Source organism: Physeter macrocephalus, chromosome 9, assembly GCF_002837175.3.
Source record: "Physeter macrocephalus isolate SW-GA chromosome 9, ASM283717v5, whole genome shotgun sequence".
Taxonomy (NCBI): Eukaryota; Metazoa; Chordata; class Mammalia; order Artiodactyla; family Physeteridae; genus Physeter; species Physeter macrocephalus.
The window spans coordinates 4,606,305-4,633,951 of record NC_041222.1 but is presented as its reverse complement, the minus strand read 5'-3'; the positions used below and the strand labels follow the sequence as shown (position 1 = coordinate 4,633,951).

At 48.7% G+C, this 27,647-nt stretch overlaps 1 protein-coding gene across 8 annotated transcripts in view; it reads right to left on the bottom strand.

The window, feature by feature from the left end:
* The window catches only part of GGTA1 (glycoprotein alpha-galactosyltransferase 1 (inactive)), a 65,960-nt gene that overhangs the window by 11,674 nt on the left and 26,639 nt on the right, over positions 1 to 27,647 (bottom strand). The window contains exons 1-9 of one of the 8 annotated variants that reach the window (XM_055086993.1): positions 20,416 to 20,506; positions 19,876 to 19,953; positions 19,143 to 19,258; positions 18,104 to 18,253; positions 11,460 to 11,521; positions 10,082 to 10,170; positions 4,207 to 4,242; positions 2,400 to 2,465; positions 1,411 to 1,512 (exon numbers count right to left, since the gene is read on the bottom strand). In XM_055086993.1, coding sequence (XP_054942968.1) covers positions 1,411 to 1,512; positions 2,400 to 2,465; positions 4,207 to 4,242; positions 10,082 to 10,161 — 284 coding nt within the window. In that variant the 5' untranslated portion in view covers positions 10,162 to 10,170; positions 11,460 to 11,521; positions 18,104 to 18,253; ... (1 more) ...; positions 19,876 to 19,953; positions 20,416 to 20,506. The other 7 variants (XM_055086992.1, XM_055086994.1, XM_028493566.2 and 4 more) reach the window with 7 other exon arrangements.

Sequence of the window (27,647 nt, the reverse complement as noted above, 5' to 3'; positions counted from 1 at the left end):
CTACATCTCTACTACATATCTTCTGCCACACTTAGGGGCACTGCTATAGACTGACTATTGTGTCCCCCCAAAATTCATGTGTTGAAACCTAACCCCATACATGATGGTATTAGCGGGTGGGGCCTTAGGGAGGTGATTAGGTCATGAGGGTGGAACCCTCATGAATGGAATTAGTGCCCTTAGAAAAGAGACCCCAGAGAGTTCCCTCTTCCCTTCTACCACGTGAGAAAACAGTGAGAAGATGACCGTGTCTACATTAGGAAGTGGGTCCTCATCAGACACCACATCTTCTTGGGCCTTGATCTTGGACTTCCCAGCCTCCAGAACTGTACAAAATATATGTTTGCTGTTTATAAGCCATCCAGTCTATGGTATTTTGTTATAGCAGCCTGAATGACCAAGACAGGCACCCTGTGAATCTCTGTCCAGATGCCCCACAAGTACCTGAATCCACATACATCCCCAGTTGAGCTCATTGCCCCTCACGCCCCCACCACCACTAACAGACCCTTTCCTGGTCAATGGCACCACCACCCACCAGTCTCTCAGGCCTCACGGTCATCCCGGACAGCTCCTACCTCGTTACCCCCACACTGCATCCTTCTAAGTCAGGTTGATCACACCTCCTTACCAATCATGGCAAATACTAGTTGCACACCTAGTGCCCCTACAGGACTGTGAACTTCTTGAATATAACCATACTGATTGATTTCTACTGTCTCCTGTGCCTAACACAATGTCTAGCACAGAATTTCTGACCATGCCTCATAGTGAGAAATACATCTTCTGTCACAAACACATATGCACATACACATATATACGGAAGCAAAAATTCCACTAAACAATATCTATCCTTACTTCATGTGATACCTTCTGATTTTCTATTTGATTTCAATTTTTTTTAAAGCTGTTTTTAACCCATTCAGCTAACTTCTGAACACAGTAATGGGCAGTGACTGGTAGTCTGAAAAACACCAGCTAGCATATCATAGGTGTTTGATAAACATTTGTTGTATGTTAAAGAATGCGTGCATGGCCCTATGAGATTCTGGATCACCATTCTACAGATGAGTTAACCGAATCACAGAATTTTCTTGCTCTGACTCTAGATTCTGTGGCTTTCCACAACACCCCGTGGCCTGTAAGAACACTTCCAGCCCCAGTATTTTGTGATTCATTTGCTGCCACTGGCTAACTGCTGTCAGAACCACTGTAGTTGTTGATCAAGCATTAAGTCAAAATATCCAGCCTCTCAGTTTCTCATCTAATCTGTTTTCAAGGTCTAATAGATGCTAAGACTCTGCCTCCTCAGTCAGGAACGTTCTCCATGGCACTGTTGCCTATGCAGCCCCCCCCCGCCACTGCTGAGCTATGGATTTACTGGACTTGGGGCGATGCTTCTTTTCTTACTGTGGATTAAACCAATCCGATAGCTGAAGCTCTTCTTCGTCCTCCTTTCTTTGTTCCTTTGCTTTGTCTATGTCTTCTTCTTCTTCGTGGTAACTGTGGGTCCTACATACAAAGGGAAAACAAGCTGAGGAAGGCAGGAAGGTGAGTGAGGATCCTGCAAAAATGGGTGCCAAGGCAGAGAACATGTGCACCAAGTGAATGTCTGGAGAAAGGTTCATGATACTAAACGTTTATTCATAAAGACGTACTTTTGATGCAAAGGTGCAGTACTCACCTTTCTTATTATCCTTCCAGGTCAGCACAGTTAGCAATTTAATGACCCAACAACCATCAGGTTATTTCAGGGGGAGGGAAACTTCATAAAACTGTCCTCATAAAAACATTTTAGCATATGACAGTCTTTCCTGCAATCCCAACTTTAGCCGGAATTTCACTCATCCTCAAGTTAAATGGGAAAAAACAAAAACATGAAAACCAAACTTAATGTCCCAGTCCCAACCATGAAATAGAGTCCTTGTGTGCTTCCAATAGGCCAGAAAGACAAGTGACTGAGTTTATGGCTGCGAAACCACTTTTTTTCTTTTAAGTCTTTTTTTTTTTTTTTTTTTTTTTTTTGCCGTACGCGGGCCTCTCACTGCTGTGGCCTCTCCCGTTGCGGAGCACAGGCTCCGGAAGCTCAGGCTCAGCGGACATGGCTCACGGGCCCAGCCGCTCCGCGGCATGCGGGATCCTCCTGGACCGGGGCATGAACCCGTGTCCCCTGCATCGACAGGCGGACTCTCAACCACTGCACCACAATGGAAGCCCCTAAGTCTTTTTTTTTTTTTTAACATCTTTATTGGAGTGCAATTGCTTTACAATGGTGTGTTAGTTTCTGCTGTATGACAAAGTGAATCAGCTCCACATATACAAATATCCCCATATGAAACCATTTTATTTGGACTCTGTAGCGTCGGGTGGATAAACAGACCATCGTCTGACCGCCTTACCCATTGTTAAACCAGCTTGGAAACCACCAGCCCTTCTGAATGCTGCTGTCACCAACTTCCGGGTTTCTAAGAAATGAAAAAGATGACAAACGTTTTTAGAAAATGAGGCAGTCCCAAACTGGGGGGTTTCCAAACTCTTTTTATGGCAGGTCACTTAAAAAAAATTTTTTTTTAATCACTAATTCATAAAATGAACCGAAGCGACGCCACTCTAGCTGAATGAGAGAGGATGGACCTGACACTCCCTGGATCTCCCCTCCCTTGGGCGTCCCCTGGCGCTCAGCTCATCCAGGGAGCCCTAGCAGGGAGAGACGGAGAGAAGAAGAATGACAAGATGTGGAGGTAACTAATACATAACTCTGGGTCCTGGATCTGCCACTTACTAGTTGTGGACAGTGATCGGACATTTTCCCTCTCTGAGGCTTGATTTTCTCCTCTGAAAAGTTAGATACTAATAATAACAACAACAATAATAAATCTACCATGAAGGTGGCTTTGAAGACTAAACAAAGTAGCATACGTACAAGAGCTTTCTAAGTTGAAAATGACTGTAGCAAGTCGGCATCTTTCAAGAAAACAGTGCACGTTTCCAAGAATGATCTCTTTTGCTAAACGAGGAGAATCTGAGTTGCTACAAAGGTCAGCAGTGACAGACTCAGGAAATCTGAGGGTCTCTAAACCAGAAAGAAGCTCAGCAATCTGTAATCAGAACCACTTTCACCACGCACATGCTGAAGTGTCCACATTCACTGTGAGAGTCTCTCCAAGGTGGGTACCTTCCCGAGGAGGGAAAAGAGGGGGAAGCCAGGGGATACAATGTCCTTCGGTTGGACAAATAAGGTGGTGAGGCATGAATGGGTATAAATAATAAGAAAGCTATTTTAAAGCCCATCTACTTTCAAGAAGTGCTTGAGATGGTTTATGATTAAGAAGGTATGGTTACTTTTCTTTTCTTTTTCCCACTTGCATAAAATTAATAAATTTTCCAAAATTAAAAAAAAAGAAGGTATGGTTACAATAAATAGGGAGACAATACAAGAATAAAGTCAAAACTAAACAAACCAAACAAAAACAAAAGGAAACAGCGGAACATTTTAGTCACTCAGGTAGGTGTTGTCACATGACTTGGGTCATCTCAGCCACTCCGTGAGAATAAAAGTTTTACCTTTATTTTTATTTTATGGCTGAGATATTGGTTGAGTGGGTTTGAGCAAATTGCCAAGATCCCATGGCACGTAAGCACAAAAGCCAAGATTTAACACCACGGGAGAAATTATATCAGAAATGAAGGCCGAGGAAAGTACAAGTTAAGTTAAGCACAACACTTTGCTCTGAGCTTCTTGGCGACCAAGACAAAGACAGAAAAATGAAGGCTTACAGAGTCCTAACTGCCAATCATCCTCCTCCTCCTCCTCTTCCTACACACACCAGTTCACTGGGAAACCCAAACTTTCTTCCTGATCCTTTGTCTCAACAAAATTTCTTGCAGGGGTCTTTATACAATGTAGTGGGCTGCATAATGGACAATATCTACCCTGATTATTTTTATGAGCAAGGCAGGAATGTCCTCCAGACAACACTACTTAAAGAGACAGATAGCTGATGAGAAGCAAGGATAAAACAAGAGTCACGGCTCTATAAAGGCAAGACTAGGGGGCTGGAGGAGGACAGGCCAGACTCCTGGGACCCCTCCCCTCCACCTGTGACCAGAGCTGCATCACCACCTGCCAGGTTAAGAATGGACTGTAGGGGTGCCAGAGTGGACAGGGGAGGCATCCCATAGATATCTAGAATTCAAAGCACTTACTTTGACTGGTTTATCCAGAACAAAGAGGCTTCTGGGCTAAAAGCAAATGAGAAATAAAAACATATCATGTTACTTTTAATTTGGAGAAAACCATCATCATTGAAGCCCTGGGCTGAGTTGAGAGCTTGGGTTTTGTCTACTCCCAGGTTTCCACCTTCCTCTGAGATAGAACCAATGATATCAAGGGACTTCAGTCACTTCTGGATTACTCAGAACAAGGGGGGGAAGAAAGTCTCTGGAGAATCTCAAATCTCAGTTAAAAAAAAAAAAAAAAAAAAAAAATGGCAGCTCTCCATTATCCAGGGTGGCCTTGCTGAGGGAGAGGCTCCACAAACAGGTCCCCTCCTGCCACCTGCTCAGGAATCACCCAGGACTATCTTAAAACCAATGACTGCAGAGCCAGCATACCACCAGCTCAGAGCCTTCTACACAGCAGCCTCAAAGGGCATTTCTTTAGCTAACGAAGGCAGTGAGACCATCTGAAGGCACCTACAAGACTGGACCAGCGACTGTATGACTCCTCTAGGGGATCACCTCCCTTCATTCAACAAATACTTGCTGACAGTGTGTTACATGCCAAGTGCTGGGGATATGGTATTGACTGAGGCAGACACAGTCCCTATGCGTCCTTGTGATGCAGACAAGCTAGTGGGGAGAGCAGATAAAAAAAAGCATAAGTAACCAGGAGCACTTAACAGGAAGACCTGGAAGGCTTCCCAGAGGAGGGGATAATGTTTTAGCTGAGTTCTGAAGGATAAATAGGAGTCCAGGGGAAGAGGAACTGGGAAGAGTGTCCCTAACAGAGACAAAAATATGCAAAGGCCCTGAGAAAGGAAGGAGGCACTTAAATGTGCAAGGAAATAAACAGAGAAGTAGCCAGAGGTCCCCTCACTGGGGCCTGCTGGGGATTTTGCCCTTGAAGAGTTTTAGGCAGGAGACGAACAGGGTCCTATCTGTAGGCCTTGTGAGAGTAGATATGGGTGACTAGTCATGAAGTGCTGGCAGTGGTCCAGGCCCAGGTCAAGGCAGCCAGGGAGATGGAGGGAGAGGAGTGCACTGACTTGAGAGACATTTGGGGGGTAAAGGGACAGGACTTGTAGTACTAGATTCCTCCATTGTTTTGTGCACGGAAGCTGTGCCCAATGGCTAAACCTTACTTGCTCACTTCTCCTCCCGGTGAATAAAAAGGAGAGAGCCTGGTAGAAAGAGTTCTGGACCTGGGCTCAGGCACCTGCCCTGCCTCAGCGCCTTTCTGGCCCCAGCTGCCCTCGTCTCTGAAAAAAAATAAATGACTAATATTTGTTTCAGACTCTGCCTTCTGCTCCTGCTGGGAGTCCCCATCTCCTGGTAGGAGTAAAATGCATGCCCTCTTTCCACCTATGGTTTCCCCTCTGAGCTCAATACTTGTGCACCAAGCTCTCACATCCCTTGTTTCTACATCTGTTTACTGATCTGACGATAGTCATAATAGCTAATACTTGGCCAGGGACTGTTGTAAGCAATTGACATGTATTAGCTCATTAAATCCTCACAACAATCAGTGAAGGAGGTTCTATTCTTCCTCAGAGGCACCGACACATTAAGTGGTTTTGTTCAAGGTCTTACTGCCAGGAGAAGAAACAGTATTTGAACCTGGGGAATCTGACTCCACGCCCTACGAGGGTAGGAAGGGAGAGGGGAGAGGAGGGGGCGGGCCCGCTGCAACTCAGCACTCAGACCCCCACCTGGCACGGAGGGCGTCGATCTGTAGATTCAGATTCGCCACCTTGTCCCAACTTTTTAATTTGCCATCTTGCCCTTAGCACCCTCCTCTCCCAGAAGCCTTCAACATCGCAGGTCACAGCAACACCCACGCTGCAGTGTATGGCATTTGACACATATTCATACTTCAAGGCACAGCTCAAATGCCACCTCTTCTGTGCCTTCCTTGGTACGATCCTAGCACAGTGCCTGGCACACAGTAGGTGCTCAATAAATATTTGTAAATGAAGGCAAAAAAAAATAGATCCCTCTCTAAGCCAAACATAATCTTTGCTTTCATGAACTCTCATGGTCCCTTTTCTCTCCCCCTGATGTCCTTCCTCCACTTCGCATTGTTGGTTATTTTTTTTTAATTTAACTTTATCTAGGCTTTTGGTTTGATTTTCTAAATTTAACTTTAAAAAAAATTATCTATTTATCGTTGTGGCGGGTCTTCGTTGCTGCGCACGGGCTTTCTCTAGTTGCGTCGAGCGGGGGCTACTCTTCGTCGCATTGCATGGGCTTCTCATTGCAGTGGCTTCTCTCGTTGTGGAGCCACGGGCTCTAGGCGCGCGGGCTTCAGTAGTTGTGGCACGTGGGCTCAGCAGTTGTGGTGCACAGGCTTAGCTGCTCCATGGCATGTGGGATCTTCCCGGACAAGGGATCGAACCCGTGTCCCCTCCATCTGCAGGTGGATTCTTAACCACTGTACCACCAGGGAAGTCCCGCATTTTTGGTTTATTGGTGTGTACGTCTGCTTGCTCCATCCAAAGCATAACCCCTCGAGGGTAGGAATTCTCCTTGGCTCACACTGTAGCCCTCACAGCACTCGGCATGAACAAGCAGCTCAAGAAGGAGCCCCAGACGATTAATCAGATCTGAGTTCCAATTAGAACTTGGACATAAATTCACTGTTAAGTCATTTCACCTATTTGGTCTCCGTTTTGTCACTTGAAAAATGGGAACTCTCAACTAAAGGAAGGGTTGTAATCGTGGGTCGAGAATGGGCTGCAATCACACAGCTCCGGACCTAAATCTTCCTGAAGATGTGAATTTGAACATTCACATTTAACACTGTGGAGACTCAGTGTTCCTCATCTGGAAATGCTGACTAATACTTACTTGCAGGCCTATTTTAAGAACTGGAGGGAACGCATAGTGCAGTTCCTGGCACCTGCAAATGCTCAATAACTAGTAGCTGCTATCATCAAAATCACCCTCACTATCACTACTTTATTATAACTTTTAAAGTTTCTTCCATCTCTGAAATTCTAAGAATTTTTTTTTAATCCAGCCTCAAATCAAACATTCTTTCAGGATGACAATAGTTCTCTTTCCTTATCAGTTGATGTGTTCGATTGAGTTATTTTACAACCTTTTTTAGCTACAGTGCTGCCCACCTGTCTAAGGTTAGTGCCCTCAGCTCACCTCAGATCATCACATAGCCAATTCACAGGGTGGCACAGAATCTGCTGCCTTTTAAACCTCTTGCAGACATTCAGATAGATTCTTCACATTGAAGAATTATGTGGCTGCAGTCTGGGTGCCAGACTATAGCCCTGAAGAGCAGCCAGAACCTGCTCCAGTTACTGTGCAGAGAAGAGTGTGCCCGGCACTGCAAAATAACCCTCTTTATGGGAGACCAGTGCCAAGATGCACATTTGGGCCTTTGGCTCCCATAATTTAATTTTGTGAAGTACCCAAAATATGGAAGTATGACTCTGGCTGCAATTCAAAACACCAAGGTTATCCAACCAAGCGTTCAGAGCTTGAAGGTTACCTACACAAGCAACTCAATTCAGGGGAGGAACCCAAAGGCTGCTTGCTCTTCCGTCGGATTCTTCCAACTGCTAGAGCTCTTCCTTCTATTATTTGCCAAAATCCCCCGTCCTATTCTGCCCTCTGAGCAGATGATGAGGATGACGGTAATGATGATGATGATAATCGTGACAGCTGCTAGCGTTTACTGAGCGTGTTGCCCTAAGTGCTTTATACACAATAACTTATTTAATCCGACAAGCCTATGAAGCAGGTACTACTGTTATGCCCATTACAAAAAAATAATAATCAGGTTTACTAAAGCTTTTACAGGTATACAAACTGGTCTGCTCCACAAATACACTCACCAAGACAGGGAGAACAGCCCCCTATTCATCAGTCATTTCTTTTTTTTTTTTTTAACTTATTATTTCATATTGGAGTATAGTTGATTAACAATGTTGTGATAGTTTCAGGTGTACAGCACAGTGATTCAGTTATACATATATGTGTATCTATTCTTTTACAAATTCTTTTTCCATTTAGGTTGTTACATAATATTGAGCAGAGTTCCCTGTGCTATACAGTAGGTCCTTGTTGGTTATCCATTTAAAATACAGCAGTGTGTACATGTCAATCCCAAAGTCCCTAACTACCCCTCCCCCAACCCTTCCCCCCGGTAACCATAAGTTTGTTCTCCCATTTTTAAAGATAGGGAAACTGAGGAACAGAGTGGCTGAGTAACTTGCCCAAAGTCACAGAGGAGGTAAGTGGTGGCACAGGACCAGCCCCAGGCAGCCTAGCTCCAGACTCCAGCGAGGATATTTCCTCAGCCCTCAAGTATCTAAGGAAACCCCAGGGTCCCTGCATCCAACACTGAGTCATCTTTTCTTTGGACTAAGTACCCACAGTTTCAATTCAAAAGACCTGGTTTATAGACCACTTCAACAGGGTCACTCTCTAGCTTGTCTTGTTTTTCTTAAAATGAATTGTTCAGAATGAAACAGGATAACACTCCAGAAGCAGTTAGATCTATGCAGCACCCGGGGAATATCAGCTCTGGAGTCTAGAGAATCCTCCTACTGATGTACCTGAAGGTGCAGTTCCTTTATAAGTGGCCAAGACTGTCCTGCTGGCTCATCAAATCTTAGAATTTAAGAATTGAAAGAGACATTCTAATGCTCATCCAGGCCATCATCTTGAACTGGGGAGGCTTCTAAGACACTTCACCATGAAAATATCAATGGTGACGAGACAGCTCTCCTGGCCCAGAATTGTAAGGTGGCCGTTATTTTTGTTTTTGTTTTTTAATTTTTATTTATTTATTTTATTTTGGCTGTGTTGGGTCTTCGCTTCTGCGCGAGGGCTTTCTCTAGTTGCGGCGAGCGGGGGCCACTCTTCATCACAGTGCGCGGGCCTCTCACTGTCGCGGCCTCTCTTGCTGCGGAGCACAAGCTCCAGACGCGCAGGCTCAGTAGTTGTGGCTCGCGGGCTCTAGAGCGCAGGCTCAGTAGTTGTGGCTCACGGGCTTAGCTGCTCCACGGCATGTGGGATCTTCCCAGACCAGGGCCCGAATCCGTGTCCCTGCATTGGCAGGCAGATTCTCAACCACTGCGCCACCAGGGAAACCCTAAGGTGGCCTTTTTGAAAGAATGGTTGAGCTGTACCAATGCCTCTTAAGTCAAAACCATCGTGCATTTTTGTAGCCACTTGTGGAGACTCCTTTCTGTCAGAGGCCTCTGCAGCTGGAATCTCCGAGGCACTGGTAGCTTCCAAAAACACAGAAGCAGCTCAAATATTTGGGGTGAATCCACTGATGAACTTGAAAACTCAGAAATATTTAATTCATTTTGCTTTCCAGGGTTAAAAGAAAGACAAAATACCCCAAAGTTTTGCCAGGCACGAATGAATCACCAGCAATTCAGAGTGTATTTTGCACCAAAGTCAACAACCTTGAGTTGTTCCTTTAAACTTTGCAAATATTTTAGGACTGCAAAAATCAGGGTGGATTTCTCATGGAATTCCTGTCTGAAATTTCTTAAGGTAATTTCCATATCTGGTCATATAAATAATTTAATATGCCATTTTGGTCTTAATATGACCTTACTGTTTCTGGCTCTAGCCTACCCAGAACTGCAAAGGTATAAAAATCAAGACATTAGGAACATGGCAGGAAGGAAGATAATTAATTACTTAGAAGGTGCATGAAGATCTAATGATTTTAAAGACAGTCTAGGGCTCAGGGATACAGGAAGGATGGAATCCCTTCTTTATGGTGTCAGTTAATCCTAATTTTAATTCAACCTGCTGCCTTGGCTGATACCTGGAGATCAGAGGAGACTTTCATTAACATCGCTTTATCATGTTTCATAATTACCTGTTGATATATTCCCAAAACACAACAATTACAGTTGAGACAACCAGCATTGACAGAATCACTTTTCCTTTGACATTCATTATTTTCTCCTGGGAAAAGAAAAGAAGAGGGGGAAAAATAGATTAAATATTGAGAATGGGATATGGTTTTTAAGAAATGTTTCTACCCATATCCTTTCTAAAAGGAGAAGTTGATGAATATTTAACGAGAGCTAAGGAGCATGTTCTACCTTAAACTGCATAGGCCTGTGATGGCAAATTAGCCAGTTCAATGAATTGACGGGGCTGCTTGGGTTGGGAAGGACGCTAAGGCCACTTTGAGGCTCAGAGGGCAAGTATCCTGACTGATCACAAGGTTCACCATGGACGTGGGAGAGTGGGGGGTTGTTTGTTTATGTATTTATTTACTTACTTATTTTTATTGTAGTATAGTTGCTTTACAATGATGTGTTAGTTTCTGCTGTACAGCAAAGTGAATGAGTTATATGTATACATATATCCCCTCTTTTTTGGATTTCCTTCCCATTTAGGTCACCACAGAGCACTGAGTAGAGTTCCCTGTGCTGTATAGCAGGTTCTCATTAGTTACCTATTTTATACATAGTAGTGTATACATGTCAATCCCAATCTCCCACTTCATCCCATCCCCCCCCTTCCCCCTTTGGTAACCATAAGTTTATTCCCTACATCTGTGACTCTATTTCTGCTTTGCAAATAAGTTCATCTGTACCATTTTTCTAGAGTGAGGGTCTAGCTAATGTTTCCCATGGATGCCAGCTGCCTATGACTCAGATCGCCCCACCTCTTGGCATGTGATTTTGGGGAACCATCCATTCCTGAGCTCTGCTGCCCTTGATATACTTCCTATATGCCCATCCTCAGAGGGGAAAACACTCTGGTCCTTTACAATCTAGACTCAACCACTTCCCAGCCAGCTTTTCTCCACCACACCCACACAATCGACACACAGTAGGTATATAAATATTTCTTGATTGCTGCATGAAATTGTGATTGAAGGGGGAAGGGTGATGGGTGGGAAATAACGGTTTGGGAAATACCTTAATTTGGGTAGTCGGGGAAGGCCTCACCAGGGAGGTGATTTTAAAGCTTCCCACGGGATGAAGATAGGATGGAAAAGGATGAAAAGTGCCATGAGAAAGGGTGAGAATATTTCGGAAACAGCATCTATACCAGGCTGACCGAGAAAAAGCTTCTTGTGTTTGGAATAAAACAAAAGCAAAAAACCTGGACAAGAAAAAATAGTGAAGTTGTCCCACCTGAGCGGCTGGAACGAGGGCGGGGTGGTGGTAGGAGGCAGTCAGAGGGTGGACAGGGGCAGTCAGAGCCTGGAAAGGCATGGAAAGTGAGTGGGGACCCACCAAGGCATCTGAAGCTGAAGAATCACTTCATCCAACTTCATTCAGAGAGACCCATCTGGGCGCTGCGTATGCAGAACAGATAAAAGGACAAGGGCAGACTATTTTAGTGGCCACAAAGAGGAGGTGGCCTGCCTCAAAGGGTGGCTTCATTCAAAATATACTTTGGAGACAGAATTGATAGGATTTGGCTGGTAATTTAGTCATCAGGGATGTGGGAAGAAACAAGGTGTCTGCTTAAGCAGGTGGGTTGTAGCATTTCCTCAAATGGGTTGGAGGAGCAACAGGCTTGGAGGATAATGATCATGAATTGCCTTTTGGATGTGTGTATTTCGAGGAGTGTGTGAACACCTGAATGGAGACGAGTAGGCAAGTGGACTTCCGAGTCTGAAGTTCATGGGAGAGATGTGGGCGGGCTGTGCAGTTGGAGGAGCTGTCCACGGCCCCAGGACAGTATTTACCATGAAGGGAATGAATTCGATTACCAAGGAGAGAATGTAGAGAGAAAAAAGGAAGGAGGGCCCTAGGCTGAAGCTTGAAGATGCCGACACTTAGCGGTAGGATAGAGGAGGGGGCGAGAAGGAGAGGACCGGGAGGTGGAGAAAACACAGGAGTGGACGCGTGGGAAGCCAATGTCATCGCCTTTGTGAAGCCACTTCCCACCTCCACCCTGACCACCAGCGAAGCCCCCTTTCTCTCCTCCAGCTCCCCCATCACTTTATTTACATTGTTGTACCCATCACCTTGGGGGGCGGCTCATGTGGTAACGTCCACATTTGGCTCTGTCTCCCCTAATCATTCGTTTGAGCTTCCTGAGGGCCGAAAGGATGTCTTCTTCTTCTTTTTTTTTTTTTTGGCCACACCACGTGGCATGTGGGATCTTAGTTCCCTGACCAGGGATGGAACCCATGTCCCCTGCCCTGGAAGCATGGAATCTTAAACACTGGACTGCCAGGCACGTCCCAGGAAGGATGTCTTCTTATTCAACCCTGAATCCCCAGTGCCCCACAGACAGCAGAGGGGGCTGTCAATAAATGTCTGGTGAGCGCATGAAATAAAATGAGAATGGCACTGAGATGTGTCCGTTCAGGGGACAGGTTATTCTCCAATTCTTTTCAAAGAGCGTTCTGAGATGATTCCCGGCTTGGATCTCACATGCTCCATCACCTTTGTTATTAAATTCAGTTAAAGAAGAAAAAGTATGGGATCAGCCATGACACTCTATTCCTTCTTGCTTAGAAGGTGCGTTCTGTTTGGAAATGGAAAAGCCAGGGCTGAACTCAAGGTCATAACTCAACCTCCAGCTTTCAGATACAACTGTGATCTGTGGTGTTCCAGAAACCGTGAGAAGATGAGCCTCCTGAGCCACAGGGAAACCTCGGTCTCAAGCTTCTTTCCTGTGAATACCTCGTGAGCTGGCACAGACAGCCCGGGGCCCACAGCAAAGTTATGAAATGCAGGGCTTCCCTGGTGGCGCAGTGGTTGAGAGTCCGCCTGCCGATGCAGGGGACGCGGGTTCGTGCCCGGGTCCGGGAAGATCCCACATGCCGCGGAGCGGCTGGGCCCATGAGCCATGGCCGCTGAGCCTGCGCGTCCGGAGCCTGTGCTCCACAACGGGAGAGGCCACAACAGTGAGAGGCCCGCATAGCACAAAAAAAAAAGAAAAAAAAGTTACGAAATGCAGAGGGCTGCATACAACTCGGCCCCGCTGCTGGAAAAAGCCACTTGATTTCTATGTCAACAGCATTAGCACTGAGTGCAAGGAAAGGCCTGGATGTGGAAGCAAACAGATCTGGATTGAGACTGTGGCCATCTCTCTCTGCCACTGTCTTCACTCCCAGAGCAGTGTGGATGGTGATAGAACACAGGAGCTTGGGAATGAGGCGGGGATTTGAGACACATGAAAATGGGTAACTCCGCACATGTAAGCATCTTTTCAGACCCTCACCCAACTCCAAGCTCTGAAAACCAAAAGCCTGTTTATAATTCAATTGGCATCCAGGCCCTAACTGCCATGAGGCTATTTATAAACTTTATCTCACTTAGTGAGACTGTTTAAATGTTTCTTTGCATAAATATTGATGTATTTTGTTATGTGCTTGCTCCTGCTGCACTGGGTGCATTACGTAATACGATAAATACTCTGCATCTAAAAAATTCTGAATTCCAACACATCCGGCCCTAGGGATTCAGAAAAGGGATGGTGGACCTGTAATGGATCACGTTTAGATGGGTTTCCTCGTCTCTAAAATGGGGTTAAAAATGGTGATGACTGTTAAGAGTTGGCATCCATAAAATATTTAGCATTGTGCCTGGCACCATATAAATGCTCAAAAAATGCTAGTTCTTATTACTGGTATCCATAAAACAGGGTGTTGGGAGGATCCAATGAAGATAGCACAGTGCCTGGTAGTTAGCAAGAGCTCAAAACATATTTGAAAAAAAAGAATAAGGGTTTTGGAATAAGAACATGTTAAACAATAAAGTGCAAACTGATGCAAATTAGGGACTCTAAAGGTTTATCCATCTGTTCTGTGCTGCAGCCTGATTAAGAGCTCCTTGGCAATGCCAGGCGACTTTGATTTTCTTTGATCAAGCCCAGGCCATCCGAAGCTTTATCAACCCCATCTGCTGAGGATCAAACGCAAATTTTCTCCTGGTGTAAGACACATTAAATAGAGAAACGCACAAGCTCTCATGGTAGAGAACGCTGACGCTTACATCAGGGAGAGCCTGATATAAAATCAGACACACCCCCTAATCCCCTCGCCAAATGCAGCTGTTCGATTTTTTAATTTCAGAAATTAGCCTCAGAGGCAACTCTTGAAGCCCATTTCTTTCTGGACTCTATAAACGACTTGAATCTGCTTACTTTCGGCGGTGGCCAGGCATCACTCTTGTTGGAAACTTACAGTTGGAAGCTGTGCAAAATGACCCAATCTCACATCCTTTAGCAAAGCACTGGAAATGGGTGTATACACGCTTCCCGGAATCTGGAACCCAAGTCTCTGGGGACAGAAGGGTTGGCAGGGTGGCCAGAGGGTCTTTTAAAACATTTTTATTTTTCTCTCCGGATAAAATGAGGCATTTGGCAGCCAATGCGGCCTAAAAGCCCTTCGCTGATGTGTTTGTCTCTCAGAATTTTCAAAACTGTGTCATTCTGAAGATTCGTGGTTGACTGTCTCACCCACCAAGTAAGAAAGTTGGGGTTGCTTCCAAATATCCCATTTAAGGGGTTGAGCACAGAATTAGGACCTACAGAGTACTAACGCCCTGCCTTATACGGGAGAGTGTAACTAGCTGAGTCACCTGGACCCCACCCCTCAGAGGATCCTGTGAGCCCAGCCAGTCCCTGTTCCACCTGAGCCCTCCCAGCATCTCCCAGGCCCTCCTGTCATGGTGTTTGCGACTTCCCTCTGAATCCATCCCACCACCGACACGGGCTGCTCCTGGGCCACTCCCAGAACTCAGTCCCTGCAACCGTTCCCACACGAAACCGTCCCCGCTCCTGGAACAGGTGCAGACTGTTCTAAAAACCTGGGTGCGTTTCGCAAGGCAGGGTCACACTGTAAGCCTGTCGTTCCTCCGCAGCCCTCGCCCCCTCCCCCCGCCTCCTCTTCCGCTTCTGTTTGCCTGGAGTGTCAGACGCTTCCATGTGGCCCATAAATTAATTCTTCCACAAAGAATGATACACACACCCACGATTTCAGAGAATCTCATAGTTTCACCCCAACTGATCGAAGTCAAGGTATTCCTCCCAAACCGAATTCCTCTCTGAAAGGAATTCTAGTGGCCCTTGTTTTCTCCATCCCGTATCAGGGGAAAAGGTGAGCATCTCAACTGAATCATAGAGCACTCAGAAGCCCTGCAAAAGCCATTATCTTGGGAGAGAATGGGAACAGCAGCGGCAGAGGAAACCAAACCTTCCTGCAGGCTGAAGAATCTTCCTCTCTGCCCCTGGAACCCACAAGTGTTGCAAACAAAACAAAGCAGCTAAGTGGGGGGGGGGGGGCCCTCGGGAACTGACTGGGTATTAGTCACCCTGCACAGAACCCCTATCTTTAATCTTCCACATCCTCCATTGTAACATTTAGATCCAGCATTCCAGGCAGAAATTAGGCCCGCGCTAAGAATGTGCAGCCCTATATGCACAACCCCGGGCAAGTTCTCTGGCTCTGAGCCTCTATTTACATAGACAAAATGGAGCTTCAAACACCCTCCTCTAGGGCTCTCGAAAGGACAAAAGGAGACATGTTTACACGGCACATTGTGCCTGGTGGTCAGTAAATGCTCCACCAATGGCAGCAGCAACAAGGATGATGCTTTTTCAGGGAAGAGATTCAGAAATGCGTGGCTCTGAGGGCAGAGCTGTGGTTCCCTCTGAGAGGAGTCTTGGCCCTCCAGGCAGCACCACGCGGAAGAGTCAAGGGAGAGCCCTCCACGCCACGCTGTGACTGTTGTGACAGCTCGGCGCCCCACCGCCCCCCAGCTCAGGGTCCCGCTGAGCGTCGCCTTTGCCCCCACGGCTCACCATGGGCAGGGAAGGAAGCGGCAGCTCAAACATCACCCCAGCTCCCACACAGAGCGGCTTTGTGAACCAGGGTCACGGCTTCCTCTGGCCTCAGTCTCCCCAGCCTTGAAACAAGTCCTGTGGACTTAACTTTCCATGACAGGCTTTCCTGATTGACCTAGGACCTGGGTGGGAAACCAGCCACAGGGCTGGAAGTCTCATTTTATGAGGACAAGTTCGCTCAGCCACAGGGAGCTCGTCTTGCTGCAATGGCCCGCAGATTCCTGGAAGTGATGATCAAGAGAGAGGACTGCCAACCAACTCACGTTGAGCCCACAGGCCAACTGATCCAGAAGCTTATGAAACCTCTTGAGTCAGGACCCCCGGCAAGACTGGGCCTGCTCTCCCATTGGGGTGGAGAGTGGGGAAGGCCCAAATGCTGCCCCGAGGAGAGGCGCTGCTCCTGCCTGGGGGAATCACTCCAGCCTGGCTGCCTGTCCCAGGGCTGCAGGTGGGGCCTGAATACTGACCCCACTCCCTGCAGACCTACCTGGGTCCCAGCAACAACCTGCCCCAGGTAGGCCCTGCTGAGCTCCCAGGAGCCTCCCACTTTAATCCACAAGAGAAGGAGCTGAACTAGCTGCCGCTCTGCTCCCTGCTCAGGGGTCCCAGTGATCCAGACCTCACAGCCACCTGGTACCCACACCCCCTCCCGCCATCCAGGGTCGAAGAGCTGAGTTCTTCAGAGATCTGGCTGGAGCCACCTGAGCAGGAAACTGCCAAAAGATTCACAGCCGTGGCATCACCGATAACAAGTTGTAAAGCTGAAAGAAACTTCTAAACTCGCAGTTATAAAAAGCAACCACTGACTAAGAATGCTAGAGGCAAAACTGATTTGTCTTCCTTTTGTCTCTATTAAAAATGATACTACAGGGCTTCCCTGGTGGCGCAGTGGTTGGGAGTCCGCCTGCCGATGCAGGGGACACGGGTTCGTGCCCCGGTCCGGGAAGATCCCACGTGCCGCGGAGCGGCTGGGCCCGTGAGCCATGGCCGCTGAGCCTGCGCGTCCGGAGCCTGTGCTCCGCAACGGGAGAGGCCACAGCAGTGAGAGGCCCGCGTACCGCAAAAAAAAAAAAAAAAAAAAAAAAGATACTACAAAATCAGCAGACAAAGAGGCAATCCAGGAGTATGCAGCCAAAATATGACAGGTGCATCAGACAGCTGAGTAATACTAATCATTTTTATATTACTTTCACATTTTATTAGGATGTTCTCTGGATTTTGTCCTATGTAGAGTTATTTGTTAATTTTTGTTATTTGTTGGGATGTCTCCTCACATTCTAAATAGTTTTCCATAACCACGGGTTTCACATCCAAGGATTCAACTAAGCACGGATCGAAAATGTTAAGAAACAAAAAATCCCAGAAAGTTCCAAAAAGCAAAACTTGAATTTGCTGCGTACATGCAACTATTTACATAGCATTTACATCATACTCGGCATTGTAAGTGATCTCCGGGTGATTTAAAGTAAACAGGAGGATGTGGGTAGGTTATATGCAAATACTATGCCATTTTATGTAAGGGACTTGAGCATCTTCCGATTTTGGTATCTGTGAGGTCCTGGAACCAATCCCCTGTGGATACTGAGGGACGACTGCATTCACTTCCACCCTAATATTATATTTGCAACTTTGCATTCTTTTTCTTAAAGTGGACCCTGAAAATTGAATAAGCTTCTGGCCCTGCAACACTTGGATGCCCCCCAACTGAACCAGGCCAGGCCCCGGGCTAAATGCTTTACCAGCAATCTCTCAGGTAAGCCTCACAACGACCCTGTGAAGTCACTCTAGTGTCATCCTCATTTTACGCATATGAAAATGGAGGCTCAGAAAGGTTAAGTGACTTGCCCAATGCCACACAGCCAAAAGTGGTGGAGCCAGGATTCAGGTCCAGAGAGTGGGCCTCCAGTGCCCACCCTTTAAACTCTTTTGTTCTCAGTAAACATGCAGGCTTACCCATGGACTAACCACCCATGTCTCTTTGCGACATCCTCTCATTTTGCCTTTCATGATTACCGCTTAGCAACTGACCCAAAGCCAGCTGACCCAAAGCCAGCTAATCACAGGCTAGACTCACTGAGGGGCTAGCTTCTCCTTGGACCAGCTGGTGAGCGTTGGCTCAACTCCTCTGCCATTTCCAGGTGCCTCCTGTGTGCCTGGTGTGGGAGCCTTCCGCACTCACTCCATCCTGTTCGTCCCTCATCCTGGTCAGCGCAGCGGCTTTTAGCTGAGGAAACCGAGCTTTAGCAAAGGCTGAGATCACTGGGCTCACCCACAAGGTGTGTGGTGTGTTTGAAAAGCAGACCCTCTGCCTCCCAGGCCCAGCTCTTGGCAGGGGGTTGGTGCTGGGGGTGAGGAGGGAGAATGCTGCTTTATCCTAAAACCTCTCTAAATTGGTGGGCATTACGGGAAAATGCTCCCTGTTGGAAGAAACATGTTATAATTCGTGGGGGGAAAAAAAGTGCATGGAGGGCTGTTTCCAGTTATGTTTTTCATTGTAAGGGTCAAAGTAAACACAGACGGAGGAAAATAAGAGACAAACTTCAGACTAAATATACAACTAGCTGTCGCTCCAGCCATCACAGATGGAACAACCTGTTCTCGGAGGGACGTCTTGTAGTGCCCTTTCCTGAATCCCCCTCAGGAAATCTGCAGCCTGGATCCAGCCAGCTCTTCCTCGCTGCCTGGCCCAGAAATCAGTGTGTAAGAGTTCTTCCAAGAGAAATAAGGGAGGTAAAGGAAGGGTCGGCGCGGCCCTGAGAGGGCTCTGCATCCACCCGCCACGCAGGTCCTGGGCCCCAAGACTCGCCCTCCTGCCCCTGCAATGGCACTTTGAGTCCTGCACAGAAAACCCCGGGCTGCAGCCACGCCCTGTGAGGTCCCGCCAGGGGCAGCAAACTAACAGGGACTGGACCAGCATCCCGCCAGCCCCCACTTCTTGATCCGACGCCGGGGAGAGGAGGACTCTGTCTTCTTCTAGAACTACCGAGGGGACCAGCCAGCAGTCAGGGGGAGAGCGGGGTTCCTCCCCCAGGGGCATGCACGCCGCAGCCGGCTCACGAAGCCCCCAGTGACCCCGACAAGGCAGAGGTAAATCATTTCAACATGTCACGTACCTCATCGTCTGCTTCTCTCCCCCCAGAGTAAAAGGCAAAACAACAAAGTTCTATTGAGCTCCGTTCTGCAGAAGAAGGCCGGGCTGGGAGGAAGGGAAGGTGCTCCGTTCCAACTCCTGTCAAAAGAATAAACAGCTGTTTCAGGAAGAGGGGGGCAGACGATCCCGCAGCAGCAGTCAGGGCTTTGTTCCTTGCTGGCCCTGGGAAGCGGGCCGTTTATCAGGCCTGTTGACTCAGAGCTGCACGCCAAGGCAGAGACGTTCCTCTCTGGGCCCGGGAACGGCCCAGCCTCCCTCACCAAGCGAAACTACAGGTCCAAACTAGGGCCGGTGTTGGAGGAGGGAAGGCCACCACCCTTGGGAGAGACGGACAGGCCACCTGCGTCACCCGCTCCTGGGCGAAAATGAGAACCGTTCTGAACCCAAACAACCCCAAGTGACAGCTACCAGGAACAGCCGATGGAGAATTAAAAAGGAAGGGAAAAAAAAATGGAGAGGGGTGACTGAAGGAGAGAGCCCTCAAGACTCTTGTTGAAATGCCACCCGAACGTTCCTCCACATCGAGCCTCTCATCCACATCCTTTAGGCTTCCGAAGTTGTTTTGTTTGAGCGCTATTTTTATAGAATGTTCTGAGATCGCCCGCATTGCCAGCCGAGCTATAAGAACTCTAAAAGGTCACTGAGGCCCAACCCTGCTCTTTGGCTGAATAATGCTTAACCCTTCCCACACCCACCTCCTGCTCCCAAAATAGAACTTCCCAGCTGGAAGGGACCTCACAGCGGTGGATTTTCAAACGTTGAAACAGCGAAAGCTTTAAAAAAAAAAAAAAAAAAAAAGCACATGAAGTCATTCTCAGAACCCCTATGTGAAACAGAGGACACAGGGAGCTGTGGCTGATGAAGGGAAATGAAGCTTAAAGCCCCCCTACCCATCCCTCCCAAGTGGCCCTGGACACCTCCTTGGCAGTACAGACTGGAAACCCCAGACAGACCAAGGAGAGGGGACCAAAACCAGACAGAAAGGGGCCAAGGACTGCCCCCCAGCCTCCAAGGGATGCCTAATCCAGCCTCTTCCTCTTGTTCTCCAGAGATTTCACGGCCCCCTCCTCTGGGGGCATGAGCTAGTCTACCACAGTCTTCAGGGTCTGGAAGTCCTGCTTAACTACTTACTTAAATCCTTCCTGCCGGCATCTACTACAGCTAAACCAGCCACATCTTACAACCCAGTTATTCCACCCAGGTCTATACCCCAAAGAAAGTACGCATAAGCTCACCCAGAGGCGCGGACTGGAACATTCACAGCGCACCCAAAACTGGCAACGACCCCAAGGCCCACCGTCAGACAGATCGGGTGTGCTCGAGCGGGGGAGTCCACGTACATCAGCGAGAAGTAACCAGCTACTGACATCAGCAGGATGAATCTCACACACACTGCTTTCTCACTGAGAGAAAGAAGGCCTGGATGACTCCATTCATTGAGCGTTCAAAAACAGGCAAAACCAACCTGTGGTGCTAGAAGGCAGAGAAGGGGGTGGTAATGGAAACCAGAATGTGTTCAGGGCCAGTTTCCCCCGTGGGAAGGGGCCCCGGCGGAGTTCCATGTTGTTTCTTGAGCCAGGTAGTGGTTACACAGGTGTGTCCACTTTGTGAAAATTCATCACAAATGTGCCTTCTCTGTGTGCATGTTAAGAGCAAAAGTGAAGAGAAACCCTCCTGCTGGAAACTGCATTCTCTGGGGCACTCTGTCTTTCCCTGACTCTGGCTCTCAGGACACAGGGTCACGGATAGACCCTGCTTTTTTCCTTCTCTTGGGGTGGACACCCCAATACCGAGCACCACGGAGCACCTCACTATGGGCTCAGGGAAGATCTGCTGCATTAAATGATCCAGGCGTCTGTACTGGGGTCAACAGGGAAGGGACAGATGACAGCATTTGGAGGCTAAGGAGCTGCGCTAAGATAAACCGGTCCTTTCAACAAGCAAGCACCGATCACATGGGTCTTCCATTTTACAGTTTACAAAGCAGCCTCTCTCCTTTATCTCGGTATATCCGCAGGCTCACCCACCCAGTGGTCAGGGAAGGGAGGGTGGGAGGCTCTGAGAGCCTCTGTGACTTGCTCGAGGTCACCAGCTGGTGGGTCCGATGCTGCCCTTCTTCCCGAGCTGCCCCCGGGGGACACTCTACAGGTTAGTGGAATCAGAAGCTCCAGGTTGGTTAACCACAGCTCGACAGAGCATGCAAACCTAGAAGGCAGAAAATTCAACTTGCAGAGGATCCAACATGAAATGCCTCCTTCCCTGAAGCACAGATTCTCAAAACAAGGGAGCACATACTTGTGGTCAGTTTTTAATTGAGAGGCGGGGGAACTGGAGCAAGGGAGCCTCAGGCCACGTTGCTCTGCTGATCAAAGGAGGCCAGAGGCAGTCCAGGTTAAGAGCCTGGCATTCCAGCCAGGCTGACTAATCTCATCACTCGATTGTCACCAAGGTCCGTCCCAGCCCTAACAGTCCACGGGCCTGTCAGATGACAGCCAGCATTCAGTGCCTGTCTGTCTGCCACACCCCCGAGTTAGAGGATCACACAGCCTCAGAGCTGCAGCCAAGGTAGCTGGAGCCCAGGTGTGGAGATGCCCTGGCTTCACATCCCAGACCCCTTCCGGCTGGCAATCACGAAGGATCAGATCCCCACCCTGCTTACCTCTGTGGAAGTGTGAGCGTTCAGTGTTCCTGGCAAAGAATGCTACAGACACAAAAGTTTCAGGCTGTCACTGTTTGTTGAATCCTGTATGTGTTCAGGGCAGTTATAAAAGACATTCTTGCTGATGCTTGCGAGTGATGGAGCAATCTGGTTGGTTTCCTCTTCTCTGTGTTGGGGATAATCATAATCCCCACCTCTCAGGGTAGGCGAGGCGCTTAGAGCATGGTGGCTCTGAATTTGGACTCTGGGCCCAGGCTGCCTGGGTTTGAGTCCTGGCTCTGCCCTGTATGCTGTGCCATCCTGGGCAATTTACTTAACTTCTCTGTGTCTGTTTCTACAGCTATAAAATGGGGATAATAGTACTTGTATGGTAGTTGGCACATGGTAAGGGTATAGAGATACATATTACCCATTATTGCAAAAATTAAGGAGATACTCCTTGAAAAGTGCTTGAGGTTCTCAATCACTGATAGTCTCTAGTGTTCAATTAATCCAAGGTTGCCGTTCCCTCGATTTTACACTGGTGTATGAAACAAAAATTTTAATCATGTGTTCCTCCAGGTTGGGGAAAGGTGGGGAAGGAGAGGTTCCGGCCAACGTTTCCATTACCATTAAGCATTGCCACACACCTGTGAGCATCAGTGCTGAAATGATCTTGGTGAAAGCCCATGCAGTAAATAACTGCACTCAGCAGAGTTTGCACCTCTAAGTCTATTTCCTTGAGAAGAGCTGGAAGAATGAAATCATGATGACTCTTTCCAAGCAACACAGAGCAAACCTTCTTGAGATGTGCCTCCCTCCCACCTAACTCCAGGACAGACTCCACCAAAGCCATGCTGGAGCGCTCCCCCTGCTTCCACAAGCTTCCATCCTGAGCCTCAGCCACACCCCTTGTACCAGGAAGTCCCTCCCTGGGGCTCACCTTGGTTCTTCATGCTGTAGGTCAGACTCTTTCTAGAGAAGGAAGATGCTGGCTTTGTTGACAGCTTGGAAGGTATGAGGCGCTCCCACCGAGGGGCAAGGACCGGGTTCTGCTGAGAGCCTGGGCTTGAGCCCCCAATACAGGTGGCTGGATTTCCCCAACCGAGGAGTCTCCCCTCCCCCTCTACCCTCCCTTGGTTCCTCTCACCGCTTCCTCAGGCTGGTGGCCCCAGATGGAGGTGAAAAAGAGGCACCTGGTTGTTCTTATCACAATCGGGCGGTGGATGCCAGGGGGTGCCCTCGATTCCCCTAGAAATTCTCACCCTTCCCTGAATGGAGAGAGGCTTGAAGCCAGTAGGCCAGTGCCCTGCCTCAGAGCAGAACTACTTCCTGAACAGGTGAGAAGCTCAGCGTCCCTCAAGGTCACATTCATGCCCTGTTTAGAGCCCACTGCTGTCTACAACGGCCCATATACTTTTACACAACCCTAGGAGGGTAAGTAGGGTGAAGAGCACGGTCCCAAGTAATAAGGAAGGGAACTGAAGATAAAGTAAGAACTTTACAGAAGTGTATGGTCTGAGTCATTAACCCTGGAATGGAAGGCAAGTTTAGGGTTTTTCCATGATTCTATCCCACCTTAACTCTTACACCCCCGATGGTGGTGAAGCCAGACCAAACTGGGGATGCCAATGGATGTAGAAGAAGGCAGGGGCTGTGAACCAAATGCCACTGGAACCCAAGCGCTATTGGGGGGCGGGGGGTGCTTGTCTTCCATCTTGGTCACTTCTGGGTTTTCCCAGTACCTGGAACAGTACCTGGCACCTATTAGATACTCAATAGATATATGTTGAATGAATGCTGAGTGAAAGCCAGAAGCCAGGCGGGCAGCAGAATTGTGTGAATTTGACCAGGTATAATGCAATAGGGAGTGATGGTGTCTGTGGTAAACTGGGGGATCTTCTGCCCAAATCAGATCGAAATCAGATTTTAAAAAGAGAAAAAAAAAATTGGGAATTCCCTGGTGGTCCAGTGGTTAGAACTCTGTGCTTCCACTACAGGAGGCCCGTGTTCGATCCCTGGTCGGGGAACTGAGATCCCGCAAGCTGCCCAGTGCGGCCAAAAATAAAAAATAATAATAATAAGAGAAAAATAACTGCACCTAAACAGCACTTCTCTGATTACGGAATGTGATATATTGGCCACAGCAGACTCCTTTTTTAAGGGAAATCATTTTGTACCAGAAACTAAAAGTACTATTTGAACCCCTGCTCCGTTATCGCCAGCCTGTGTAATGCAGCCATGTCCAGTTCCCTTCTCTGCGCCTCTGTTTTCTCATCTGTGGAGAGGAGGGTCCCTCCCAATTCCACTCTGCCCTGCCTGAGCCTGAATCTGGGGGTACAGCTGTGAATCGGGCTCCTATAGTAATCTGACCGGGGGAATCTCAGAAGCCTTCACTGGGGAGGTGATGTGACTGGACCTTTTCAGGTGGGCTTCTCCTGCCTCCCAGGGACCTGGTGTGTCTGTCTGCACAGGCCTTCACCCCTCTCTTCCTTCTCACTAAAGACAGGCTGGCAGGCAGCCCCCCCCTTCAGGATTTGTAAATCCTTTTCTGCTCAGGCCCAGTCCCCCCAGGAGGTCCTGTGGGGTCATCTTATGAACCAACCAGCTTTAGCTTTTGGAGGCAGGGGCCTGGATGCCACAGAACCTCCAGGCCACTCAGGAGCCCTGCTGAACCCTCCCAAAGGAGGCCCCAAACACACCGGTGAAAGAAAAGAGGAAATGGGGCACAATTCTGGCCCCAAGACAGAGAAACTCTGCCAAGCAAAGAGAGGGGAAACCAGCTTTTTGAGAGAGGGGACTCCGAGTCTGGCAGAGCCACAGAGAACTTTCTCCCAACCTGGCTCACTGCAAGGCCGGGGTGAGGACTCAAGCAACTGTGAAGATAAGGAGGATAGGCAGGCCTGCCCCACTCAGCCCAGCCCAGCCCAGCCCAGCCCAGCCCCAGAAGCATTTCTTTCCAAAGAGCCTATGGAAGGCGGTGGATTGCAGTGAAGAAAATGTTTTAAAAATTGAAGTCAAGACTAATAATACAACCAGATAAAAGAAAGCCCAAGAAAGTGCTTTCTAAATCCAGTGACCTGCTTCCACAGGCAGGTGGCTTCCATGTGGCTTCCACAGGCTTCCATGTGGCTCCAGGCACATCCTTTTCCCCGTCTGGGCCTTACACCCCATGTGGGCGCTGACCAAGCTGAAGCAGAACTTTCCCAGGATCCCTATGGCTCCTTGGAGGGGACCCACGTGGGCTCGGTGGCTGTGAAGAGCCTGTTCTCACTTGCTCTGCAAACCTGGCTGATGAATGTGCAGCCTTCAGAGCTCAATGTCCCCTCCTCTGAGATCTGCTTCCCGGCTAGAGCTGATTCTCTCTCACAAATTCCCACTCTGCCCTTGTGCGGCCTGCTTGGAGCACAGGTTGCTGTGCAAGTGTCCATCTCGCCCTCCACGTGCAAGCTCTCAAGGGCAGCAAGGAGCTCTGCTTTAACTCAAGGTCCCTGGTGGTCCTCATACAGGGTCCAGTACAGAGGCGGTCCTGAGGATCGGTGGATGGATGGACAGATGGATGGTATATTGGCTTGCTAGGCCTTCCATAAGAAAGTACCACAAACTGGGTGGCTTAACACAACAGAAGTTTATTCTCTCACAATTCTGGAGGCCAGAAGTCCAAAGTCAAGGTGTTGGCAGAGCTGGTTGCCTCTGAAGGTCACGAGAGAGAACCCATCATGCCTCTCTCCTAGCTTCTGGTGGTTGCCAGCAACCCTTGGCGCGTTCCTTGTGACAGCATAACCCAACGCTCTACACTGCCACACAGTGTTCTCCGTGTGTGTCTGTGTCGAAGTTTCCCTCTTCTTATAAGGACACCAGTCACTGGATTGGAGCCCACCCAAATCCAGCGTGACCTCATCTTAGCTTGAGTCATCTGCAAAGAATCTATTTCCAAAAAAACTCATATTGGGCTTCCCTGGTGGCACAGTGGTTGAGAGTCCACCTGCCGATGCAGGGGACAAGGGTTCGCGCCCCGGTCCGGGAAGATCCCACATGCCGCGGAGCGGCTGGGCCCGTGAGCCATGGCCGCTGAGCCTGCGCGTCCGGAGCCTGTGCTCCGCAAAGGGAGAGGCCACAACAGTGAGAGGCCAGCGTACCGCAAAAAAAACCAAAAAACCAAAAAAACCCTCATATTCATAGGCACTGGGAGTTAGGATTTGAACACACCTTTTTGGTAGACACAATTCTACCCACTAGAGACAGTTATCCAAATAGCTATTGGTTGGGAGCCTATAAACACTCGCAGAACCACCTGCGTACAATTACTGAGCTGAAAGCAAAAGGTTGGAGGTGGGTGGGGACGTGAGGTGGTCTTGAGAGAGAGGAAAGTGGATGGAATCCTTAGAGCATCTCTATTTGATCAGGATTATAGGAAGAAGAGAAACGCCTCCCTGAGACAGGCTCCGTGGGATGCCCTGGGGAGATGCTGCAGATCAGCCAATATTCAGCTCTGGGCAACATAGAGATGTGAGTGGATAAGATCACCCTAGGAGGGGAAGGATGTGAAAGAAGAGGGGGCCCCCGGGGGCAGCTGGCATCAAAAACCCATGGAAGCTTGGAGCCGGGTACCAGATTGCAGTGTGTCGAGGAAAGAACCTCAGGCGAGGAAGTGAAGGCGAGGAAGTGACGTCAGTGAGTGCAAGGACCTCTTGCCAGCAACTTGCCTTGGGAAGGGGTGGAGAGAGGGTCCAGTTAGAGAAGCCATGGAGAAAAAGGGACATACTCCTGAGTACACTGCTGACGATGGGAAACCCCTGATGAGACAGAGCCATGGAGAGGAGGGTTTGAAGGTTCAGAGGAGGGAAAGGACAGGTGCTGAAGAGCATCCCTTCAGGGAGGATGGGGGTGCGGATGCCACCAAGACAGGCAGAAGGTGCTTCCCCTTGTGCAAGAAGTGAGGAGACAGGGGACTTCCCTGGTGGCGCAGTGGTTAAGAATCCGCCTGCCAATGCAGGGGACACGGGTTCAATCCCTGGTCCGAGAAGATCCCACATGCCGCAGAGCAACTAAGCCCGTGCACCACAACTACTGAGCCTGCGCTCTAGAGCCCGCGAGCCACAGCTCCTGAGCCCACGTGCCGCAACTACTGAAGCCCGCACGCCTAGAGCCACCGCAAGGAGAAGCCCGCGCACCGCAACTAGAGAAAGCCCGCGTGCAGCAAGGAAGACCCAACGCGGCCAAAAGTAAAAATTAATTAATTAATTAATTAATGACTTTTAAAAAGTGAGAAGACAGGATGGGCGAGTTGGTAATGTGGGGGGATAAAGTGGGAAGTTGACAAGCTCCAATCCAGAGCAGCTGAAGTGGGGCTGGGGGAGGGGCACAGAGAAGCAGGAGGGCCTTGCAGAATCCTGTCACCCCGAGCCTTGTACCTGAGGAATCTGCATTTCCTCCCAAAGGTGCTGGGGAATCCCTGGATGCCATTAAGCAAAGAGAGTTACATGATTCGCTTTTTAGAAGAATTCCTTGGCTGCAGGGTGCGGGTGGGTGGGAGAAGTTAAATCTCCAGCCAGGGGGCCCAGCCAGGAGGCTGCTGGCCAATGTCCAGGGGAAAGAGTGGAGACCTGACGCCATGGGGTGAGCTGGAAGACAAGAAAGAAGTGGCATCTTGAGACCTTGGGTTACAGGAACTAAATTCTCTTTCAAAATTTGCTTCAGGGCTTCCCTGGTGGCGCAGTGGTTGAGAGTCCGCCTGCCGATGCAGGGGACACGGGTTCGTGCCCAGGTCCGGGAAGATCCCACATGCCGCGGAGCGGCTGGGCCCGTGAGCCATGGCCGCTGAGCCTG